Source organism: Pelodiscus sinensis, chromosome 7 (genome assembly GCF_049634645.1).
Source record: "Pelodiscus sinensis isolate JC-2024 chromosome 7, ASM4963464v1, whole genome shotgun sequence".
NCBI lineage: Eukaryota > Metazoa > Chordata > Testudines > Trionychidae > Pelodiscus > Pelodiscus sinensis.
The window spans coordinates 37,199,455-37,221,465 of record NC_134717.1 but is presented as its reverse complement, the minus strand read 5'-3'; the positions used below and the strand labels follow the sequence as shown (position 1 = coordinate 37,221,465).

At 43.2% G+C, this 22,011-nt stretch overlaps 1 protein-coding gene across 4 annotated transcripts in view; it reads left to right on the top strand.

Annotated features, from left to right (window-relative positions):
- Positions 1–22,011, top strand: part of GALNT3 (polypeptide N-acetylgalactosaminyltransferase 3) — a 44,853-nt gene that overhangs the window by 11,167 nt on the left and 11,675 nt on the right. The window contains exons 1-5 of one of the 4 annotated variants that reach the window (XM_075933523.1): positions 4,202–4,334; positions 10,726–11,337; positions 14,366–14,538; positions 17,134–17,283; positions 20,006–20,240. In XM_075933523.1, coding sequence (XP_075789638.1) covers positions 10,823–11,337; positions 14,366–14,538; positions 17,134–17,283; positions 20,006–20,240 — 1,073 coding nt within the window. In that variant the 5' untranslated portion in view covers positions 4,202–4,334; positions 10,726–10,822. Of the gene's footprint in view, positions 1–4,201; positions 4,335–9,917; positions 9,942–10,397; positions 10,423–10,725; positions 11,338–14,365; positions 14,539–17,133; positions 17,284–20,005; positions 20,241–22,011 lie in introns of those variants that run through there. The other 3 variants (XM_075933525.1, XM_075933524.1, XM_075933522.1) reach the window with 3 other exon arrangements.

Below are 22,011 nucleotides of genomic sequence, written 5' to 3'. Positions count from 1 at the left end.
AATTCTGCTCTCTGTGAAAACAGTAACTTATGTTTATCATGAAAAATTAACATGGAAAACATTTAAACTTTCTACAATAATTCATCCAGTCTCCACAAATCAGGAGCTTTTCCCTATCAATTTCAACCCTATAAAGGCTTGTCTACATTTGAAGTGCTACAGTGGCACTGCTGTGCTGCTGCAGTGCTTCACTATAAGCACTGTCTGTACCAACCAAAGTGGTTCTTCCATTGACCTAGGCCAGTGGTTCTCAACTTGTGATCTGCAACAGTACTATAGGGTGGCCGTGGAAAGTTTAAGATTGAAATTAAAATAAATGTATGGAGCCTCTCACAGTCAGCATATCCTCAGTCACATTGAATGCTGGTTGAAGGCCTTGCTAGCAGCCAGCAAGTCCCTCAGTCCATGCTGATTCCTGAATGGGCTGAGGGACGCGTCTTGGGAAGCAGTGTGGGCTGCGGGATATGCAGGCTGCAGGCATAGCAATATTGTTTAGGGAGGTCCATAAAATTTTAATAGATTAAAAAGGGGTCTGTATACTCGAAAAGGTTGGGAGCCACTGGCATAGGCAATCCCTCCCAGAGAGGCAGTAGGTAGGTAGTTGGAAGATGGTAGGTCAGATGCAGGAGCAGTCATATTTGACAATGCAGGAAGTAGGTAGCCCAGCTGTGAGGTCTCATGTTTTCTAGAATTTTCCAGGTATGGGGAGAATAACAGCTTGATTCAAATCTCAATCTCCCTTACCAATGAGCATTAAAAACTAGGTGTCAGGTTGGTGTTATTTGAGGTACAGACTTAGCTATGGCCACCTTGACTAGATGCTATAATCCTCTCAGTAAAGACCTATGTGAATCCTGAGTGGTTTCAAGTGAAACATTTTTATAACCACCCTTCCTCCTCTTCAGAAAGCAACTTGCTTCTTTAGCTTCCATGTAAATGTTATACTGTATTTATTTATACCTATTATATTTATATGCCTATGTTACACTTTAGTGACAGAATTGGAATATTTGTATGTAGTCCTTGTGAAAGTATTTTGCTTCAGTATGATTTTATATGCATATGTTTTGTAAACATGAAATATAAATCCTTTCAAATGGGGGGAAAAAAAGCACTGTCTATAATGGGAGCTAGGTCAACTTAATGGTGCTGCTGGGGCAGTGTGGATTTTACACACCCCTGAGTCAGTCAGCTGTTTTTAGTGTAGACCAGACCTAAATATTCCTTCAAAAAAGGGGCTTGAAGTAAGTCAGACATTAGAAAAATTTTAGTCACATGACTCGTGGACATATTTAAAAACAGCCAAATTGGTATAAAAAAATCAAGCAGAGCACAAATAACAACAAAAAAAACCTTAAAATGATATTCTGATGGAAGAGACCGAATTTCTGTAGACCTTTTTCCCTGTGATGTTTTCTCAGGGGCCTATCATAGCTTGGGACTTTCCCTTAGCCACTGGGAAGACTAAGGTGTGTTCCACCAGCCTACCCAAGTGCGTGTTATCACCCTTCTCCCACAAATTGTTTTGATACCTGGAAAACTTTGAGCATTTCCCTTACCTTGGTAGCCACCTCTCCCTGACAGCCAGTCTTGATCTGGAGATCAAACAGAGGATTCATTGTGCCAGCGAATTCTTTGGAAAGTTGCTCTGTCATGTCTTTGTTGATAGAGATCTGTGGATGGAAACTAAGATCCTATCTACAATGCGGAAATCATCCCCACTTTTCTGTATGCATGTGAGTCAAGGGTGATGTATCGAAACTGTCTTAAGCATCTGGAGTGGTACCAACAGCTAGGGCAGCCGACAGAATTGCTGGACCCCTGAACAAGGTGTGTGGGGGGGGGGGGGAGAGTGGGGAAGAGTTGGCTGTGCACTCCCAGAAGGAGTGGGGCCTCGGGCAGAATAAGCGAGGTAAGAGAGGAAGATAACATTCATTGAGATGAGTGGGTCACTTTATACCTCTCAGCGCTATTTGTAGTATCATGAGCTTTCATGGTACTACAGGCAGTCCCCGGGTTACGTACAAGATAGGGACTGTAGGTTTGTTCTTAAGTTGAATTTGTATGTAAGTCAGAACTGGTACATATTGTAGGGGAAACTCTAGCCAAACATTTCTCCAGAGCTCAGTTTTATTCTCCCACACCTCACTTCCCTCAGTCCTTTATTCTCAAGCTGAGGTGTCTGCTGAGAAAAGCTGCTCCGCGTCTCCCTGGTCTGCTGGGGGGGAGGGGAGGGGGCACTAGCTTCGCGTCTCCCTGGTCTGCTGGGGGGAAGCAGCTAGTGCGGGGTTGCCTCACCCCAATTGTAAGTAGGGATCCGATGTAAGTCGGATCCATGTAACCCGGGGACTGCCTGTATTTACATATTTTTGTTAGTTTCTAAGGGTACATCTAGACTATAAGCCTTTTTCGAAAGAATGTCGAAAAAGCCTCTTTCAAAAGAGAGCGTCTAGACTGCAACCACTTTTCAAAAAAGCAAACTACTTTTTCGAAAGAGAGTACCCAAGAAGTCTGGATGCTCTCTTTCGAAAAAGCCCTGATTGCGTTCAATTGTGCCTTTTTTTTTTTTAAAGGACTTTCAAAAAAAGGTGGTGTTCCTGGTAAAATGAGGTTTTCCATGGTCAAAAAAACTACTGCGTTCTTTCGATTTAATTTCAAAAGAATGCGGCAGCAGTCTACATGCAGGTGAAGTTTTTTTCGAAAAAAGGCTACGTTTTTTCCAAAAAATCCTGTAGTCTAGACACACCCTAAGGTACTACAGGATCATTGTTTGGTTGGTTGGCTTTTTTGGTTACAGACTCACACGGCTACCCCGCTGAGAGCTACTTGTGTTAAGCTGTATTCATTTCTATAGGGTATCTGAGATGAATGGCCACTTCATATTTTTCAATACTCCTATATTGCAAGGGGTTGTGCAGAGCCTTTTCCCCCTACACTAGCTCTCCAGGTGCAGTGTGGAATCTGGAACTCCCCTTTAATGCCTCTAGCTGTTGGATGTTCTCTACACAGCCCATACATCTTCACCTTCATTCATGCTTGAGACCCATCTAGCTCTACTAGGGCTATGGAGGGAACAGAAAGTGGTCAGAGTCGATATCTGAGGGTACGTCTAGACTACATGCCTCTGTCGCCAGAGGCATGTAGATTAGGCTACCAGACATAGGAAAATGAAGCGGCGATTTAAATAATCGCCGCTTCATTTAAATTTACATGGCTGCCGCGCTGAGCCGACAAACAGCTGATCAGCTGTTTGTCGGCTCAGCGCGATAGTCTGGACGCGCGGGTGTCGACATCAAAGGTATTTGTCGACCACCCAGGTAAACCTCATCCCAGGAGGCATACCTGGGTGGTTGACAAATACCTTTGATGTCGACACCCGCGCGTCCAGACTATCGCGCTGAGCCGACAAACAGCTGATTAGCTGTTTGTCGGCTCAGCGTGGCAGCCATGTAAATTTAAATGAAGCGGCGATTATTTAAATCGCCGCTTCATTTTCCTATGTCTGGTAGCCTAATCTACATGCCTCTGGTGACAGAGGCATGTAGTCTAGACGTACCCTGAGAGGTGCTTGAAGTAAGCCACTTTATGTCTTCCTTCCCCTCTTCTTCCACCCTCCTCCCTCCAAACATAACTGCTGCTCTTTAGTCATGTCTGGCTGTCTCATAATATTACCTCCTCAAAAATCAAGGGGGAATTCATTGCCTAAAAACTTGAACACAGAATTATAGTTTACTGGCAGTGCCTCATATTCTTCCAGAATGTTAAATGCTTATTAAATCTCTGAAAACCAATAGATAGAATTAAGGTACATACCAGTACTCTCTGTAACCTGAACTGTAACCCTCTTGAGGGATGCCCCTGAGAGACATTATAACATTCTATCTTTCCAAATGATGTGAAGTACTTTTGGGAACACTGCACATGATTACACTAGGAAAAACTGTCAGACAGCATTACTGAAGCAAAAGTTGTACTTAGGGTGAGCTGAATGAACACCACTTGACTGTAGCTGGCCTATACTCATCTACTTGCGTTGCACAAACCAGACCAGAATTGCCATTCCTTAATCTTTGGCTTAATCTTTGGTCGGCATCATCAGCACCTGCCCCTCCTCCATAGCGTGTTGTTATATATGCTACTTGGATGTTACAGATCCTCACACCAAGAATATTTTGCTCCTCTATTTGCACAACCCTTGAAAATCAGCACAGAAATAAGGAGTCTGGTGCCTTTTGATGGGCGGATGCACTCCTCCAAATCTTCCAATCTGAACTGTGGTTCTCTGTTCCAGTCAATGCAAATGAGAGAAAGGACATAACACGCTTCATAAAAAGGTACATCTGCTTTATTACTCCTGCGATCTATTTATTATAGAGTGTACCTGGCTGAAACAGTATATCCTCAGTGGATCTGGCTCTTATACTGTAACTCTTATTTTCTGGTTGTCAGAGGTTTAAGCATAGGAAAACATGATGTTCTAGAAGAGTAGAAGGCATTGCCAGCCAACTTGAACTGTTAAGGAAGTTCTTGGGCACTGAATATTGATATTTTGTGCTATGTATTTATGTCCCTGGGCTTCTGGTGTATGCTCCTTTTGTAAAAGAAACAATCCTAAATATTTAAAAAACTCATAAGCCATATCTAAACTACAAAGTTTGGTTGACATAAGTCACTTTGGCATATAGCCACTGAAGTTTTTATATGTCTTGTGTGTTTGTATTTGGCTACATGCTGCTTGCGATCAGTGGTGCTTGCACTAATATAAAGTGTGGTGGACCAGAGGCAGATATCCCAGTCTGCCTTGCCCTGGCATCTGGTGCAGTGCTATTTAGGATGCTTTCACAGCAATTTGTGAGATAATAGCAGTTTGCCCAGAATTTGCTGAGAGCTAAGGATCAAGTTCCAACCATGCCACTTTCTCCATCCTGTAATACTTGCCACATCCCTTAATTTTTGTGCTTTTTTTTTTCATTTGTTCAGTCTCATATGGTGCTTTTCAATCTTCATCTTTTTGAAACAAGCGTGAACCCTGCAGTGCTCAGGACAGTTCTGATATGTGTGTCTTCTATAGGATATATGATTGAGTATTTGCAGATCGTAAGGGAGTACTTCTCTGATCAGGATAGTGATGAGGAAGTGCATATATTTGAGCACTACACGTGAATGCTGATGAACATAAAAAAATTGCCAGGTTGCTGCTGGCATTCATGGAACAGCTCCGCTTAATGGAGCACACTTGCTGGCCTGAGAATTGAGCTGTGATTGGTGGGATAGCATTGCGCATGTTTGGAATGAGGAACAGAGGCTTCAGAACTTTGGGATACAAAAGAGCAAGTTCCTGTATCTTTGTACAGAGTTTGCTCTAGCCTGCTGTTATGGGAACACCAAAAGGAATGCTGCATTGACAGTGGAGAAGTAAGTGGCAACCATGTTCTGGAAATTTGCAACATAGGATTGCTATCACTGGTCAATAATTTTGGGGTTTGAAAATCCACAGTGGGAGCCATTGTGATCCAAGTGTGCAAAGCCATTAAATGTTTCCTGGTTCATAGGATTGTCACTCATGTTAATGTACAGGATAGACGGATTTGCAGTAAGGAGGTTCTAGAACGGTGGTGGGGTGATAGATGGCATGTGTATTTATTGTGGAACCAGCTTACTGAACCACTGAGTACATAAACAGAAAGTGCTTGTTTTCTATGATTATGCAAGAGCTAGTGAATCGCTGGGTTTCTGTGTGGGCTGGTCTGAAAAGGTGATGTTGCATGGATCTTTATGAACACAGGAATTGCAAAAATCCAGAAGCAATGATATACTTGCCACCTGATGGATTACCATTGGTGATGTTGCAATACCAATAGTGAACAGAGTACATCGGGAGGTTTCAGAATCTCTGTTGCTGGACCAGAAAGCTGCTGGGAGTGGGGCCTGGCCCGCCGGAAGAGCCCAGAGGCTGGCAGCGGAAGGGCCAGCATTAACCTCCCGTGGGTCAGGATTGGTCATGTCGGACCAGGGAGGTCCAACCTGGAGAAGCAATAAGGCAGAAATAGTATAGTTTCAACAACTACGTCCTTCATCTTCTCTCCCCTCTCACAATGAAAGCACTTTACTGGTACCTCTTGGTATGTCAACCAGTATTTTGGTTGTATAAAATTCTACAAACTACAGTTCAGTAAGTAATTTATACCTGTAGTGACATTCTTGTCTGTAATCTGCTCCTACAAATTTGTCTTTTCAGGGGTTGTCAGATGTCTTCTTGTCCAGTCATTCATGGTTGGTTCCTATGTAAGGATTCAGTATGCATACTAGTGATGTTAGCTATCGTGCAATAAAATAATCAACTAACTACATAAATTCTTAGTGGTTAGTTGACTATTCTGTAATCCCTAGTGTAGTCCAGCCCCGCTCCCAGGAAGCCCCCTACCACCACATACTGCTGTCTCTGTATCAGAGGCAGCAGTGCAAGGTACCAAACAGAAGCTGATCTGCAAGGGGAGCAAGTTTCAAAACCAGCTCCCCACGTAGACTGGCTGCCTGCTGCCCCACGCTGCTGCCTCTGATATGGAGGCAGCAGCATGGGATGGCAGCAGCCCCTGTCCACAGGGGTTTGAGCTCCTTGCAGGCAGAGGCTGTTGGCGGGGGGAGATAGGAAGCAGGGGAGGCTGCTTCGCAGCAACCTCTGTCTGCGGTGGCCAAGGCTGGCTGTGAACAGGGGCTGCTGCTGCAAAGCAGCCTCAGATATGCAAAGCAGCCTCTGTCCACAACCAGCCTGGATTGCCACTGATAGGGGCTACATCCCAGCAGGAAGCTGGGACACCCTCACCCCCTTCCAAAAGAGGGACTGCTGCTGGAGCAGCCTCTACTCAGGGTGGGCCCAAGCTCGGCGTGAACAGAGGTTGCTCTGCAGCAGACTCCCCTGCCTCACCTGCGCTGCTGCTTCTGATAGAGGCAGCAGTATTTGGGGGGCGAGGGGAGGACACAGGTGGAACTGTAGAGATGGTGCTGGGGGGAACTGACTTTTAAGATGGCTCCCACTAGCACCAGCTCCTGCTCCCCCCCTCCCCCTTTGCTGCCTCCTATTCAGAGGCAGTGGGGGAGAGGAGGAACATGAATAGTCGACTAGATTAACCGAAAAAGCCTAGGTTTACATCCCTAATGCATACAGATAAATATTTTTGTCCAGTCTTGTTAGAGGCTTGTTCTGACTACAGTCTTCTCACCTGTCATGGATCTTCATTAGTTCTAAATGTTTGTTCAGTCACAGAAGTGCTAGCCAAATACCTTTATTTTCAAGCCTCTCAGAACAGCAGAAGTATTTATTTAGAATCATAGGGCTAGAAGAGACCTCAGGAGGTCATCAAGTCCAGCCCCCTGCCCAAAGCAGGACCAATCCCAATTAAATCATCCCAGCCAGGGCATTGTCAAGCCGAGACTTAACAACCTCCAGGGATGGAGATTCCACCTCTTCCCTAGGTAACCCATTCCAGTACTTCATCAATAGCCAACCTAGACCTCCCCCACTGTAACTTGAGACCATTGCTCCTTGTTCTGCCCTCTGTCACTACTATGAACAGCCTCTCTCCATCCTCTTTGGAATCTCCCTTCAGGAAGTTGAAGGCTGCTATCAAATCCCCACTCACTCTTCTCTTCTGCAGACTAAATAAGCCCAAATTCCTCAGTCTCTCCTTGTAGGTCATATACTCCAGCACCCTAATCATTTTGGTTGCCCTCTGCTGGACCCTCTCCAATGCATCCACATCCTTTCTGTAGTGGGGGTCCCATTTAGGAGAAGGATTTTAGGAGATTGGAAATTTCCCAAAACAGCCTCATTTACTTCATGTGTTCCCCATTCTACATTTATGTTGTGTTTCAGCAGGGTATTATAACTTGTTTAATTTAATAGTTTTTTCTAGAAGGAGAAGTTAATGTTTATTTTTGAAGAGTTTGGGGATTAGATATATGATCAAGTAGCACAATTATACTATAGGCTTTTATTTTGTGGTTTAAGGACAGGTATATCAGATGTCCCAATTGTGAGCTAATCCAGAAATTCTCAAAAGTACTTGAAACATTTAATATCACATTAATTAGGTGTAGTTATTTTGATGTCTTAAAGAACCCTGCAAATCCTACTTTCTTCTGTAAATTAGAGGATGAGCTGTTTTCTTCTTTTCTCTCTGTCCATGGGCAACCTTATAGGGTTTACACTGCATTTCACTCAGGGTGGAATCCCATAAGTCACTTTTAGAGTGGGTCTCCAGGCTCTGGTACCTCCATATACCAGCTGTAATTATTCTGAAGGCCTGAGTGTTGTTTGACTATCTGCACAGGTTTGCAGTGACTCAGAATAACTTCTCCAAAACATAACTGTATTTACATCAGCGATAACATAGCATTCAGAAAAAAAGTCTAAAACAAAAACAGCCTACACACCTTTATCATACCTAAAGTTTATTGCAGGCACCCCAATATGGGGGTAGAGGGTTAGTTTTCTCCTAAACAGTTACGGCCTCTCTTTGTCTCTTTTAGCTGTTCAAAGTTGTTTGTTACATTTTCCCTGCTTGGCTTCCCATCCCCATCCTAATCCTTGGGATTACTCTAGCTAGTCTGTTGATCTGAGCATAACAGAGGTAAATTTTCAAATGAATTGATATGTTATCCATTGGTGAGTTTTCTGAAGCTAATGACTTTTGTTCTAGCGGACACACAAAACAACTGAAGATTGACTTGACTGCTAACCAAAATAAACAAGCAGAGGATTATATAACAGCTAATACTGCTCTTCATGCCTGTGTACCACCTGATTGCAAGCCACATGCCATTTTAGAACCTGTGACCTCATCAATTGTGGGAAAATGTGAACATGTCTACATTGGTCTCTTTTTGAACCCTTAGATTAACCCAGGGGTTGGGAATAATTTTTGAAGGCACAGGGTCTTGGGCAGAAGAGGTGGGGCCCAGAGACTTCATGTGCTCCCCCACCCAGAGACCATGATTGGCCTCGAGGTGGGAGGATGTGCGTAATGTCTCTCAGTAGCTACAAGGGTCATGTGAGCCCGGGGAGGGAGGAGCATTTCACATGCTGCATGTCCTGCAAGCAGGCAGCTGCTATTAGCTGGAAATTGGCCATTAGGAGCTACTGGAGGCAGGAGCAGTGTGAGAATCCTTTGCGCCTTCCCTCCAGGCTCTCAGCATTCACAGAAGCACATGGCCTTGCAGTAGCGTGCAGAGTGCAGCAGGGGTTGGGGGTAGGCAGGGAATGGCTGAGGCGCTCACAGACCGGATCCGGTGGTTTGGTGGGCTGGATCTGGCCCGCAGATCATATTTTGACCAGCCTTGGCATAACCTGAAATTCACTGAGTATTAAAAGACTGGGCCTCAAAATCTCTTTCTTTTCTTTTTTTTTTTTTTTTTTAAATAGCACTTATATTCCCACTAGCTGGAGTTACCCGGCGTTGCTCGGTCTTGCTCCTTACTGGCCGATTCGCTTCCCTCGCCCCTCCCTCCCCCCCGCCAACCCTGCTTCCTGCCGGCCGGTTCTCCTCCTCCCGATCTCCCCCATCCAGCCCTGCTCCCGCCGGCTGCCCCCGACCAGCCCTGCTTCCTGGCCTCCCCTTCCTCCTGGCCAGCCCTGCTCCCCTCCCACCAGTTCCCCCATCAACTGTGGCCATTTTTCTTTTTTAAGACTATCTGGTAACTCTAGCCGCGGGAGGGCAGGGTGGATGCTCGAGCTGTTTTGCGCGTGGGGGTGGGGCAAGTCCCGGACAGTACTTCGGGGCCGCAGGCAGTGGGCATGTGACCTAGGGTGGGCGGGGCTCCCCTGAAGTACAGCGTGGCGGGTTATTTTTGATTTTTACAGGTTGAGATCAGGCCTGATCAGGTCCAAGTACCTTAAAACCTTCTCCTGGAGGAAAGGTTATCCCATGGAAAGTTTGGTTGCGGTAGGTCTTATAGTGTCCAAGTTATTAGAGCACAAACATACAAACGCTCTCCTTTATATATTAGATTAGACAGTTAATAATACGATATTGAATTTAGCCAGATTACTAATATATGCCAGGGCCTCAAAAACCTGCTCACCCACCTGATTACGGTGAATGGAAATTTGGCCTGAGTAGCGTCAAGTAGGATGAGGAGAACTCTCTTGCTTCCCTCTCTAGAAGGAATAAATCTAGGGAAGTCAGGGAGCAGAGCAGCCAAGATGTTCTGAGGGAGAATAGAACTGTTGAAATTTCTATATTTTTGTTTGGGTAGGGAGGAGGGAAGGAAGGACAAAAAGGCTGTTGATCTTTTGAGAACATGAGGGAGGATTTGGAGACCAGAATGTTCAGGTTCAGAGGAGGAGAATCTGTACTACCAGGAGGACAGCAGCTGGCTCCCCAGTCCTAGATGGTAGGCTGAAGAGAGGGCTTCTGCAAGAAGGTAGGGGACAGAATTGGCTTATGGGTTTGGAGTGTGGGAGAGAACCTGTGTTAATTTAGTGTAATAAAATAAAACAATAATTAGTAAAATATGGAATTATTACTTTAATGTCTGCGCAATTACATAAAAATACAACATTAAGGTTGCAGAGTCAAATATTGGTAATGCCAGAACTTAGGTTGCTTACTTAACTTTAATTTGGTCCCTTTGTTAAATCAGTTACTATTAATTTTTCACATTTTGTATTTTTGCATTGTTGTTCACATTTTACTTCATACATATTAATACTTTTTTAATTTACAGGTGTTTCTATTTCAAGAAACATTATTGTGACCAGTTTGATGCCAAAGGACATCTTTAACAGAGTTTTTTATAGATGTGATAAACTTTTAACACCAGAATGGCTCACCTAAGAATACCAAGACGATTGTTTAAGAAACTGTTTTCCCACTGGAAAGTTTGGAAGTTTAGTATTGTTGTTTTTGTTTTTCTAGTATTTTTGTTTTTACTACAAAGAGAAGTAGGTTTTCAAGATTCTGAACATGAACCAGAGATTAAACAAATTGTGGAAAAGAAAAGTGATGTATTAGGTTTCATGTTAAATGCTGTGAACAATATTAAAGGTGCAAAGCCAAAAATGCAGATAAAAGCACCGGTTAGGCAAACCAATATTCCTGGAGAGAGACGCTGTTTGCCAGGACATTATACACTAGCAGAACTGAAACCCTTCTCAGAGCGACCTTCTCAGGACCCCAATGCTCCTGGAGCTTCTGGTAAAGCATTCAAAACTATCAATTTAAGCCAAGAAGAGCAGAAGGAGAAAGAGCGTGGGGATGAGAAACACTGTTTTAATGCTTTCGCAAGTGACAGAATTTCTTTGCACCGGGATCTTGGACCAGACACTCGACCTCCTGAGTATGTTGAAATCCATACATTCTGAGAGTAACATACTTGTCAAACATGTAGCATATCCTTACAGCAACTTGGGCAGCATTTAAATATACAGAACACCGTAAACAAATGTCTTGTAATGCCATCAGTCATATGGTATTGAATAGAAAATCTTTGATTTACAAGTGGAGTCTGTTGAGATACAGTCAAAGCTAAAAGTTTTTGAAAGACTTTCTCTACATTTCTTCAATATCAGATGTTTAGAGATTAAGTAACAATCAAATGAGTTTATGATAAAACAATAAGGAGTCCTATGGCACCTTAGAAACTAGCAGATTTATTAGGGCATAAGCTTTCATGGTAGGGGTTGGCAATAATTTTTGCAGCAGGGCTGCTTAATTAATTTTGGTAGGTAGTCAACAGGCCTGGGGCAGAAGGGGCAGGGCTTGGGGACTAGCCTCCACCCAGAGTTGTCTGAAGCCAGAGGCTTTGAATTAGAAACACAACAAAGGGCTCACGGTTCCTGGCCCTACTGCTACCACATTGCCTGGCAGCTGCCTGGGGTTGATGTGGTTATTCAAAGGTCTTATGGCTCTGGCCCCAATAAGGGGTAGTGTTGTGACCAGGAACTGGGAGCCATTTAAATAAGATTTGGCTGCCTGAGACACCGCTTGGAAATTTGGTGGCATGGGCAGCAGGCTATAAATAGAAAATAGCTAGATGCAGTCCACAGGCCAGATTGAAGTGTTAGGCGGACTGGATCTGGCCCTTGGGCTGCAACTTGCCCAGCCCTGTTTCATGGGTAAAACCCACTTTTTCAGATGACGTGGAGTGGAAGTTTCAGAAGCAGAAGTATATGTAAGGATGAAGTTGCTTGTGTTAATAAAGTCAATCAAGTCAGGGTGGAAGTGGTTCTTAGTGGTGGTTTTTTTGTTTTTGGTTGGGGAGGAGGGTGTTTAGTATTTTTTGTTAAACCATCTGGCAACCCTCTGTAAGGACTGACCGGCCTAGGCCTCTTCCCTTCTGCCCTTGGCCCCACCCCTTCTGGGGGCATGAAGCTTTGCCCTGGGGCCTTCTGTGGTTTTCACGCCTGCTGGCAAGGTCCATAGGGATAGTCTTGTTAATCTTGTAGGGAATGTGTTCCGTCTGTGTGTCCTGTAAGCTTTGTATAGTGCTTGCGGATCTGAGAAGAAGCATAGCTTTACAATTCTAATGTCCTTGAGTGGAATTTGCTTGGCTTCCAGAAATTACAACTTTCAATAGGTTTGTCTGCGAAACTTCTAACTTTCAATCCAACCTATTTTTTTTCTTTTGATTTGTTTTTCCTTGCAGTCTCCACAAAAAATATTAAGAAGTTTATAATGTCTTCAAAGGCCTCATGGAGCTTTCAGAAATTCAAATAATTATAGAAATAACTTCAACAACTGGCCAGCCACTTTTGTTTAAAACAATTTCTATACCCTAGACTTCAGTGAAAACAAATGATTAAAAATTGCAGTTTCTCAATGATTTTTTTAAACTTCAGCCAAAGCAACAAACAGATTCTGAGATGTCTTCAGGAGATTACTACTGCTTCCCTAAATGAAATGCTTATGGATACCTTTTGGAGCACACTGAATCTATTGCAGTAAAACTTCCGATAATCTGGCACCTTTAGGACCCAGGGGGTGCCGGATTATCAGATATGCCGGAGTACCGGAGCGGGGGGTGGGGGGCTATGAGGGGTCTGGGGAGGGGGTGGGGTTCGGCGGGAAACTGCGCAGCGTGGGAGAGGGCAGCGCTGTGGGATCAACCCAGCAGCACCCCAGCTGCTCTGCCCCCCGGATTCCGCAAGTCAGCCGCTGCTGAAACTGAACAGCAAATGACTTGTGGAAGCCGGGGGCAGAGCAGCTGGGGTGCTGCCGGGTTGGTCCCACAGTGCCGCCCCTTACCTGAGCGGCGCTGCGGGACCGGCCCGGCAGCACTCCAGCTGCTCTGCCCCTGGCTTCCCCAAGTCAGCCGCTGGTCAGTTCAGCAGCAGCAGACACGCGGAAGCCGGGGGCAGAGCAGCTCCAATTGTCCAGCTTGCCGGAGCACTTCTGGGTTCCAGTTGGTGCCGGACTATCAGGAGTGCCGGACCACTGGATGCCAGACAATTGGAGTTTTACTGTAGTAAGATTCAGAACAATTTTGTGAAATACATCACAAAGAGGAAAAAAAATCTCTGCTTATTTTTTTCAGGTGTAAGGTCAGGGGTTCACCTTCATCTGTAAAATAAATGAGTTAGTGTAGTGTATACTCAGTCTCTAGAAAACAGGATTTCATCACATAACTACTAGAAAAGAACTGGTACTATTCAATGTAAGTGTTAGACTTGCCCATTTTGGCAGAGAATATATGCAGAAACAATAGGTGGCCTATCTGATCTGGTGATGAGAGGGAAAAATGGCATACAATATTAAAAGCATAAATATTTCATTTATTTATTTATTTTATTTAAAATTATATAGGTAGGGATTTGGAAGATTGGTAATGAGATAGGGATTCTCTTATTTGGGTCATTAGTTATAATTATGCCCAGGATGACAAAGGCTAAAAGTTGTCCTCAACTGATGAGTGGCTAGTTGTCTATAGGAAATTATTGTCTCCTTAATCTGTTAATGCTCATTTCAGTGATTAGTAAATAATAATAATGCCAAGTAGAAATTGTATGAGCCAACATTTGCATGCACAATTCCCATTGACTTCCATAGGTGGTATATGGTTATAGTTAAGAGGAAAACTGGACTCTATTTCAAAGGTACTTGACATTACTGGGGTCAGAAGTAATTTCACTCTTCAAATAGATATGCACAAGGTATTAAGAATTGGCAATCAAGAATTCTATTTGAGATGTATGACATTTGCTGTATGACATTTTCCATTTTTTTATGCTTGGATGGAGCTAAAAATTATAAGAGAAAAATGCAATATTGGTCATTTGTCTGTTACCAAAAAAAGGGGTATTTTTGAAGACCGAATTAGAGTTCATAATTCAGTTTATTTAATGTCTAAAAGCTCTTTTAATCTTTAGATGTATTGAACAAAAATTTAAACGTTGCCCACCACTTCCTACTACAAGTATCATAATAGTTTTTCACAATGAAGCATGGTCTACTCTGCTGAGGACTGTTCACAGTGTGATGTATACTTCCCCTGCCATACTCCTAAAAGAAGTTATTTTGGTGGATGATGCCAGTGTAGATGGTAAGGGAAAAAAAGTTTTTTTTTTTAATTTTACTTTTCTAATTAATCCATGTTAAAATTATACCTGGGATTACTCAGTCAGTGATATCTGTCTTGCATCATTAATGGTTAATCAGAATGAGAGAGCCACGGTTATCGCTTTGCTTAGAGCAGGGCTGGGCAAAATATAGTCTGTGGGCAAATTCAGCCCGTAGGAGCCTCAGCCAGTTTCCTGCCTGCCCTGCTCAGCAGTCAGAAAAGCTGGCTGTGGGGCCATGTGTGCATCTTTGAATACTGAAAGCCCAAGAGAGGGAGGAGAGGCTTCTCGCGCTGCCCCTACCATCAATAGCTCCCATTGGCTGGTTTACAGCCAATAGCAGCTACTTGTGTATAGGACAGGCAATATGTGAAGTACCCCTCCCCTGCACCTCAGGCTCACAGTGTTCAGTTCAGAGCAGCAAATGTGGCCCCCGCAACTTCTCTGAGCACATACAGAGGCATGGAAGGCAGGGACCCTAGCTAAGGAACCTTCTGGGCTGCTGACTGGGAGCCACCCAAGTAAGCATCTCCCAGCCAGAGCCTGCCTCTGGCACCACACTCCATCCTCCCACCAATCCTCTACCTCCCTCCTGCACCCCTATCCCATGTAACCAAACCTACTGCACACCTGCTCCAGCTCCCATATACCTTCCCAGACTCTGCACCTCCTCCTGCATGCCTGCTCCAGGTTACAGCCCCCTCACAGACTCTGCACTCCTTCCTCCTACACCTCCTGCCTGACCAGAACCCCTTCTTCACCCATATCTCCTCCCAGACCCTGCACCCCAATCCCTTGTCCCAGGTCACAATCCAAACCCCTGCACTCCTTCCCCAGGTCACAATCCCTTCCCAAACTCTGCACCTCAGTCCCCTGCCCCAGGTTACAATCCCTTCCTTCACCTAAACTCCCTCCCAGCTTCCACAACCCAGTCCCTTACCCCAAGCTCCCTTTTGCACCCAACCTCCATCCCAGACCCCACACCTTTTCCATTAATATAATAGAAGGGTGTGGTCCTTGATACTCTCCCCAGCATCAACAATTATTGCCCACCTCTGGCTTAGAGTGTATGTATTTTACTTAATTAGTTTTTATTACTCTCATACAAGATGAAAAATGCAAGATTTCCCCCTTCTGTTAATTCCATTTGACAAATATGGATTTCTTTTCTATTCTTCCCAGTGTTCTCAGACTGTACCCATAACAAAAAGTTTATATATATTTTTTAAATTATAAGGTTTAAATTATACAGCAGTGCCACTGAGATTAGTGGAGACACTAACTCTTGGGGAACCAACTTATATTGCACTTCGTAGAAGAAGAAGTACTAAGTTAAAGCAACCATGTTTTAAGCAATGTTTAAAATGACCTGCAAGTATTTATGCATGTACTCCTCTTTAAGTCTGTAACTAATCTCATTAAAGTGTTTGGGGATAAGAGACAATATGAGAAGAAACTTTGTTTCCTACAAAATAAAAAAGTATTAAATGATTGCATATTAAAAGAACTGCAGGTAGAGCTCTAGGTAATTGTCTAAATAATCACAAGTGCATATACTTCGGATGATTAGAAAGCCAGTTTTCAAACTTGTATACACTGAAATTCTGAGGCAGACCTCTAAAAGAACACACATTCAGATCAATATACCTAATGTTGTTTGCAAATTCACGTATTTGGAATATCTACAAATTTGCAGATAAGATGTATTGAATCGTAGAAGTCCACTATTAATACGAAGGTTTTGTACCCTCTCACTTCTAAAGAAAAACTGAGACACAAATAAATTGTCCTATAGGTTTTTATCCATCTATATATTTAGAGCTCCTAATGCAGGTAAATACTGTAGCTCTTAATTGTTTATGCCTATAAGATGTGCACATGCACCCATTTGTACTTATATTTGTGTATGTAATTTGGGTGGCTAAGTGCACAATTATTCAGTTTGATTGCAATGTTTGGGTTTTAAGCACTGAGGTAATGCAAATGCAAAATACAGGCCTATTGGACATGTCTCTTGCATTGTGAATACTTTTATTACTTTTTCGTAACGTAAGATCAGTAATGGCCAACAGGAACTGCTTTTTAACTGCTCTGTAGTAGAAATCACTTCTGTCAGAGGTGAATTCAGTTTTATTTTTTTAAGAAGTCCTGCTTCCACATCCCAAAATTATTTAAAATGTAATTTAGTTGGACTTGCATTGGCTTTTTTGATGTCTACTGCAGAATCTTAAAATTGAATTCAGGCTTTGTGGTGATTATTACTATTGTGTCTACCTATGACAGAAATACTGTTTTGTTTTGTTTTATTTTAGACTCATCTAAATGAAATGGTACCCATTGTTTTAATCTTTAAAGCTTTAAGGATGAAGATGGTTTCTTTTCAAATCCATATTTTATAAACTTCAAATTCCAAAAATATATTTAATCATAGGCTATTCAGTAGAATTTAACTTTTTCAAAAGTTATTTTTTTGCCATACTGGCATGCAAAGTTGATCATGACAGTTAAAGAAAAAATCCAAAGGAATATGGCAACAGGTTGTTACTGTTGAATATTCTGAAATCAATTTCTCTTTTCAGAATACTTGCATGATAAGCTAGATGAATATGTGAAACAATTTCAAATAGTTAAGGTAGTCCGACAAAAGGAAAGAAAAGGTCTAATCACTGCACGATTATTAGGAGCTTCAGTAGCAACAGGAGAGACACTCACTTTTTTGGATGCACATTGTAAGTACATCTGTGCTATTTGTATAATAGATAGTAGTATTAATTAAAATGTCAAGTATTTAAGAAATCGCATTGTGTTCATTTTACAAACCACCTTTTTCAATTTTACTTTAATTGTCTTCTCAGTATTATAAATGTAAGCTTTACAAATGTATCTTTTAATATAAAATAAGTGCAGGAAAGGTTAATGCAGCACTGTTTAACGGAAGTGTTCAGTTTCTTGTACTAGGGACGCTAAAAAGGACTCTGAATAAACTTGTAATCTGGAGGATGAAAAGAGAAGCATAGTCTCTGGAGTTAGCATGGGCATACTGATGGACTGTGGAATTTAAGTGTTTTATAAATATACATTACTTATCAACTTCCTGTGCAGTAGCTAAGTACAGTTGTTCCTATTTTGCATATAGAGAAATGATTGTAGAGAGAAATTAAGCGACTAGACTAAGAGGGTGTCAGTGTCTGAACTGGGATTGAACCCTGGGGAGTTGTTGATATCAGTCTCTGCTAGTTCAGTAGAGCTCTTATACTGCCAAGCTAACTCTCCTTGGAACCTTAGGCTACATTGGTAGTTCATCAGAGGAATCAACAAGGCTGTAGGTAGTTGTAGTGGCTGAGAAGGAGGTTCTTGTGTACAAAAAGCCGAGTGGGCTCTTGTACATTTCAAAAGCAGGGAGCACGGGGCCTCGGGCTCCCATGGCACTTCTGCTTTAGAAATATAGCAAGAGCGCTGCTCTTGCTACATTTCAAAGGTGGAAGCGCCACCAGTTCCCCACTGTACTCCTGCCTCCCTCCCATGGAGAGAGTGCTGGGGGAACCGACTTTTAAGCCGGCTCCCCCCACCACCGGTGCCTGATTTCCCTCTTGTTGTGTCTCTGTGATGGTGGGGGAGTGACTAGTCGAATTGGCTATCCAATAAGCGTATGCTTATCGGATAGTCAACAAGTCACTTATATCCCTACCACGAGCAGCTATATGGTGAGTAACTAATCCATGCATTTTAATGGTGACACCTCTGCCCCCGCCAACCTCCTGCCCCAGTGCCCAAAGCCTCCTCTTACACCCTAAACCCCTTATCCCCAGCCCCACCTGGAGCCAGCCACCCCCAGCTCTCACCACAGTGGGGGAGGGGGAGGGTAGCCAGTATGAAAAACTTGGGCAGATGAGTGTACAGTGACAAATGGTGAGGGAAGAAACCATGAGAGATTGGGGCTGCCTCTCCCAATCCCCTGCAGCTGGCCTTACAGGGGCAATAGATGCTCTGTCCAGAGCCTCACAGGGGCTGTAGGTGGTACCCAAGCCTGTGGAGACACCACTCTCCAGCAGCAATAGCTCCCACTCCACCAACCCTGCTTGCAGTGCAGACAGAGTGATGCAAACCTTGAGTTCTCCTTCCTGGCAAAAACACCAGGTAGATGGGCAGAGCAGAGTAAGTACAGGAGCCACAATACAGTCAGAGCTGGGAGAGGTGGGCCTCAATGCAAAGTGCGTGGTCCAGGTAACCCCTTGACCCAATCCCATGAAAGTGTGGGAGGAGAGAGATTGAGCTACAGAGGGAGAGGGATGGAGCAAGCAATGGGCAGAGCCTTGAAAAGGGACAGAGCAAGGTGTTCAGTTTTGTGCAATTAGAAAGTTGGTAACCCTAGATATACAGATCAGTTGGCTTACATTTAAGGCTTTCTTCTCATTTGAATTATAAGCTATTAGGAAAGTATTAGCCAACACTTACTTTTTAAATAGTCACATTAATATTATTAGTCAGCTAGTTTATACTGGTAAAATTTTATGCAAGGGTAGGAGAATCTTTTAAAAACAATTTCAAGCATAATGCATTATTTACCAAGTATTTTAATGCTCATGAAACATTACAAATTCTAAAATGATTGTTATGGAAAATTATTCCAAAATGCTTAAAAACATACTTACTTAATTACTTAGAATGCTCTAAATAAAATATTGGAGTCCCATCACACTTGATGTCATGGCTTCTGGGCTGAATCTTTCATTAATTATCTTCAGTCTTAGTTCTTTGATTGCAGACTGTCTTTCACTGTCTCTGTCTTGTTCATGATTCGTCTCATCGCAGGGCCTTATCCAATCTTCTGTTCGCTTTTTCTAGCTCCTTTTTAGTCAGAGTTTATTTTGCTATTTTCTTTTTAATGCCAGTACTTGCTTTTTTCCCGCCTCCAGACATATGATCACTTATGCCACAATCTAGATCCATTGAGCAAGATTCACTTAAGTGACTTTAAGCCAGTGTTTTTCAACCTGTTTTATCATACATGACCCACAAGTTGAGGACCACAGTGTCCTCACCAAACATCTGTGCCCAAAGCGCTTTGCCCAGAGACCCCTCCACAGAGTGGGGCCAGGAGATGAGCACCAGACGTGGGATAAGCAACGGGACCTTCGACCCCAGACACTGCTGTGCAGGATCAGGGAGCAGCCAGGAACCCAACCCTGACCCTGCAGCCTACTATGACCAAATTCTGCAGCCTTTGGCACACAGCTGAGCTGGTCTGTAGCTGTATGCTAACTGGAAAGCATATGGCCCATGGATTGATAATTGCTGATATTTAATTTTTTTTAAAGAAAAAAGTGTGGATTCTACAAAATGACTACATTCAGTAATATCCCCTTAATTATACATTTCTTGTGAAGAAAAATTCCAATGTTTCATTTAATTAATTCTTTTCTCTCCACCTTCCCACCCCAATCCTTATAGGTGAATGCTTTTATGGCTGGCTAGAGCCATTGTTGGCACGAATAGCTGAGAACTACACTGCTGTTGTAAGTCCTGATATTGCATCTATAGATCTTAATACTTTTGAATTCAGCAAGCCTTCTCCTTATGGACACAACCACAACAGAGGAAATTTTGACTGGAGTTTATCATTTGGATGGGAATCTCTTCCTGAACAAGAAAATAAAAGAAGAAAAGATGAAACCTATCCAATTAGGTACAGTTGAGCTTGTAGAATGTTTGAAATTCTTCACTTTTCAAATTTATTCTAATTAGCAACTTCTAAACAAAGCAATTCTTTGCCTGAGGACGAGAACAATAGCATGGAATCAGAAGTTCTAATATCTATGGCTTGTAGTCTTTCACTTATTTTACAAATCACATTTTTATGAACAACTTTAAAATGATAAACATAAATGTTGTCCTTCTCCACTAAATTTTGTTCGTAATTTCCCATAATTGCTTTTTTAAATTATTACATAATTTTAAATTATTTTTCATCTAATTCTATTTTGAACAGGTAGATATTATGGTGATTAGAATACCATTAGCCTGACTATGCTAGTACTCCCACTGGAGCCAACAGCCTCTATAGGTAGGGTTGCCATGTGTCCGGTATTGTACAAGACAGTCTGGTATTTGTGCGCTCTGTCCAGTAAAAAAAATCAGACAATATCAGACATGTGCAATGTCCGGTATTCTCTGATTTTTCCGGCTGCACACCGGACGGAAACCTGGCATGGGCGGGGGGAGTGGCTGGGAGTCCCAGCTGGGAAGCGGGGCCGTGATTGCCGCCAGGAGCCCTCCGTTGGTTGAGTGTAAGGAGGAAGGGAAGCCTCCTCCTCGCACCTGCGTCTCCGGGAGCCTGCGCGGGACAGGCATCAAGTGCCCAGATCAGTCCCGCTCCCCGCCGGCCAATTTGCTTATCCCCCCTCTCTTCCCGGCCGGCCGGTTCTCCCTCATTTCACCTCCTGATCTTCCCTGGCCAGGCCCCTGCCCTCCCCCACCCCCCGGCTCTGCTTCCTACTGGACCGTTCCTGGTCTCCTCTAGCTAGCGCCGCTGCACTCCCCACCCCGCCAGCTCTGCTTCCCACCCCCCCTTCCTCCCGTCTACCCTTGCGGGCCCCGATCCTCCCCAGCTGTGTTTTCTGCCCCTCCTTTACTCCCAGCCATCCCCCCAACCACGACCAGCCCTGCTTCCCGTTGGCCCCCCCATCTCCGGCCAGCCCCGTTGCCCCCTCCCTCCCATTAGCTGTTTCTAAGCCCCCTTCCTGGTCAGCACCACTCCCTTCCTGTCCCCCCCTGCCCTCCCCCGGTGGATTTGCAGCCGTAATATATTTCAGAGAGAAAATTGCTAGTATAGACACATTACAGTCTCCATAAAGCATACAGGTTGAAACAGTCTCATTGTATGATACTTATTTAAACTCATATTTGGGCATAGTACTGTTTCACAGCTAGAAAAAAAAATAGCAGAACCATCCTATGTATGTTACCAGAAAAACAAGACAAAGGAGAATTAACAGTAGTTAAATGTGGGTGAAGTTAAATTAATTTTCCTGGAATGCAAAAACATTTTCTGTGTATTCTCATTCTTCTTAGTGTTTCATTCTAAAACAAACCAATACAATGAACTTAAGTGCCTCTATCCTTATATCTTAAACAACACTTGATATCCTGTCTGTCATAATTCAAAAGTATTGACTAATTATTGTATGGCTACAGTGGTTTGTACCTTGCATCTTAGAAATGTGTAATAGACTTTAATGGTAGGTGCATCGGCAAGCGGGGGAGAGGTGGAGGATACATATTTTTTATTAGCTTTCTTACCTGAGCATCAGCTTTTGTCTGTTACTTCGTATTTTACATTTTGTAATACTTCAAGAATTTATTTTATAAAAAACACTAAGTGGGGACTTTCTGGATGGTGGCAAGTTTGTTAAAATATCCAAACTTAGAAAACAAGTTTGTTTTCGGTGTTACTTATC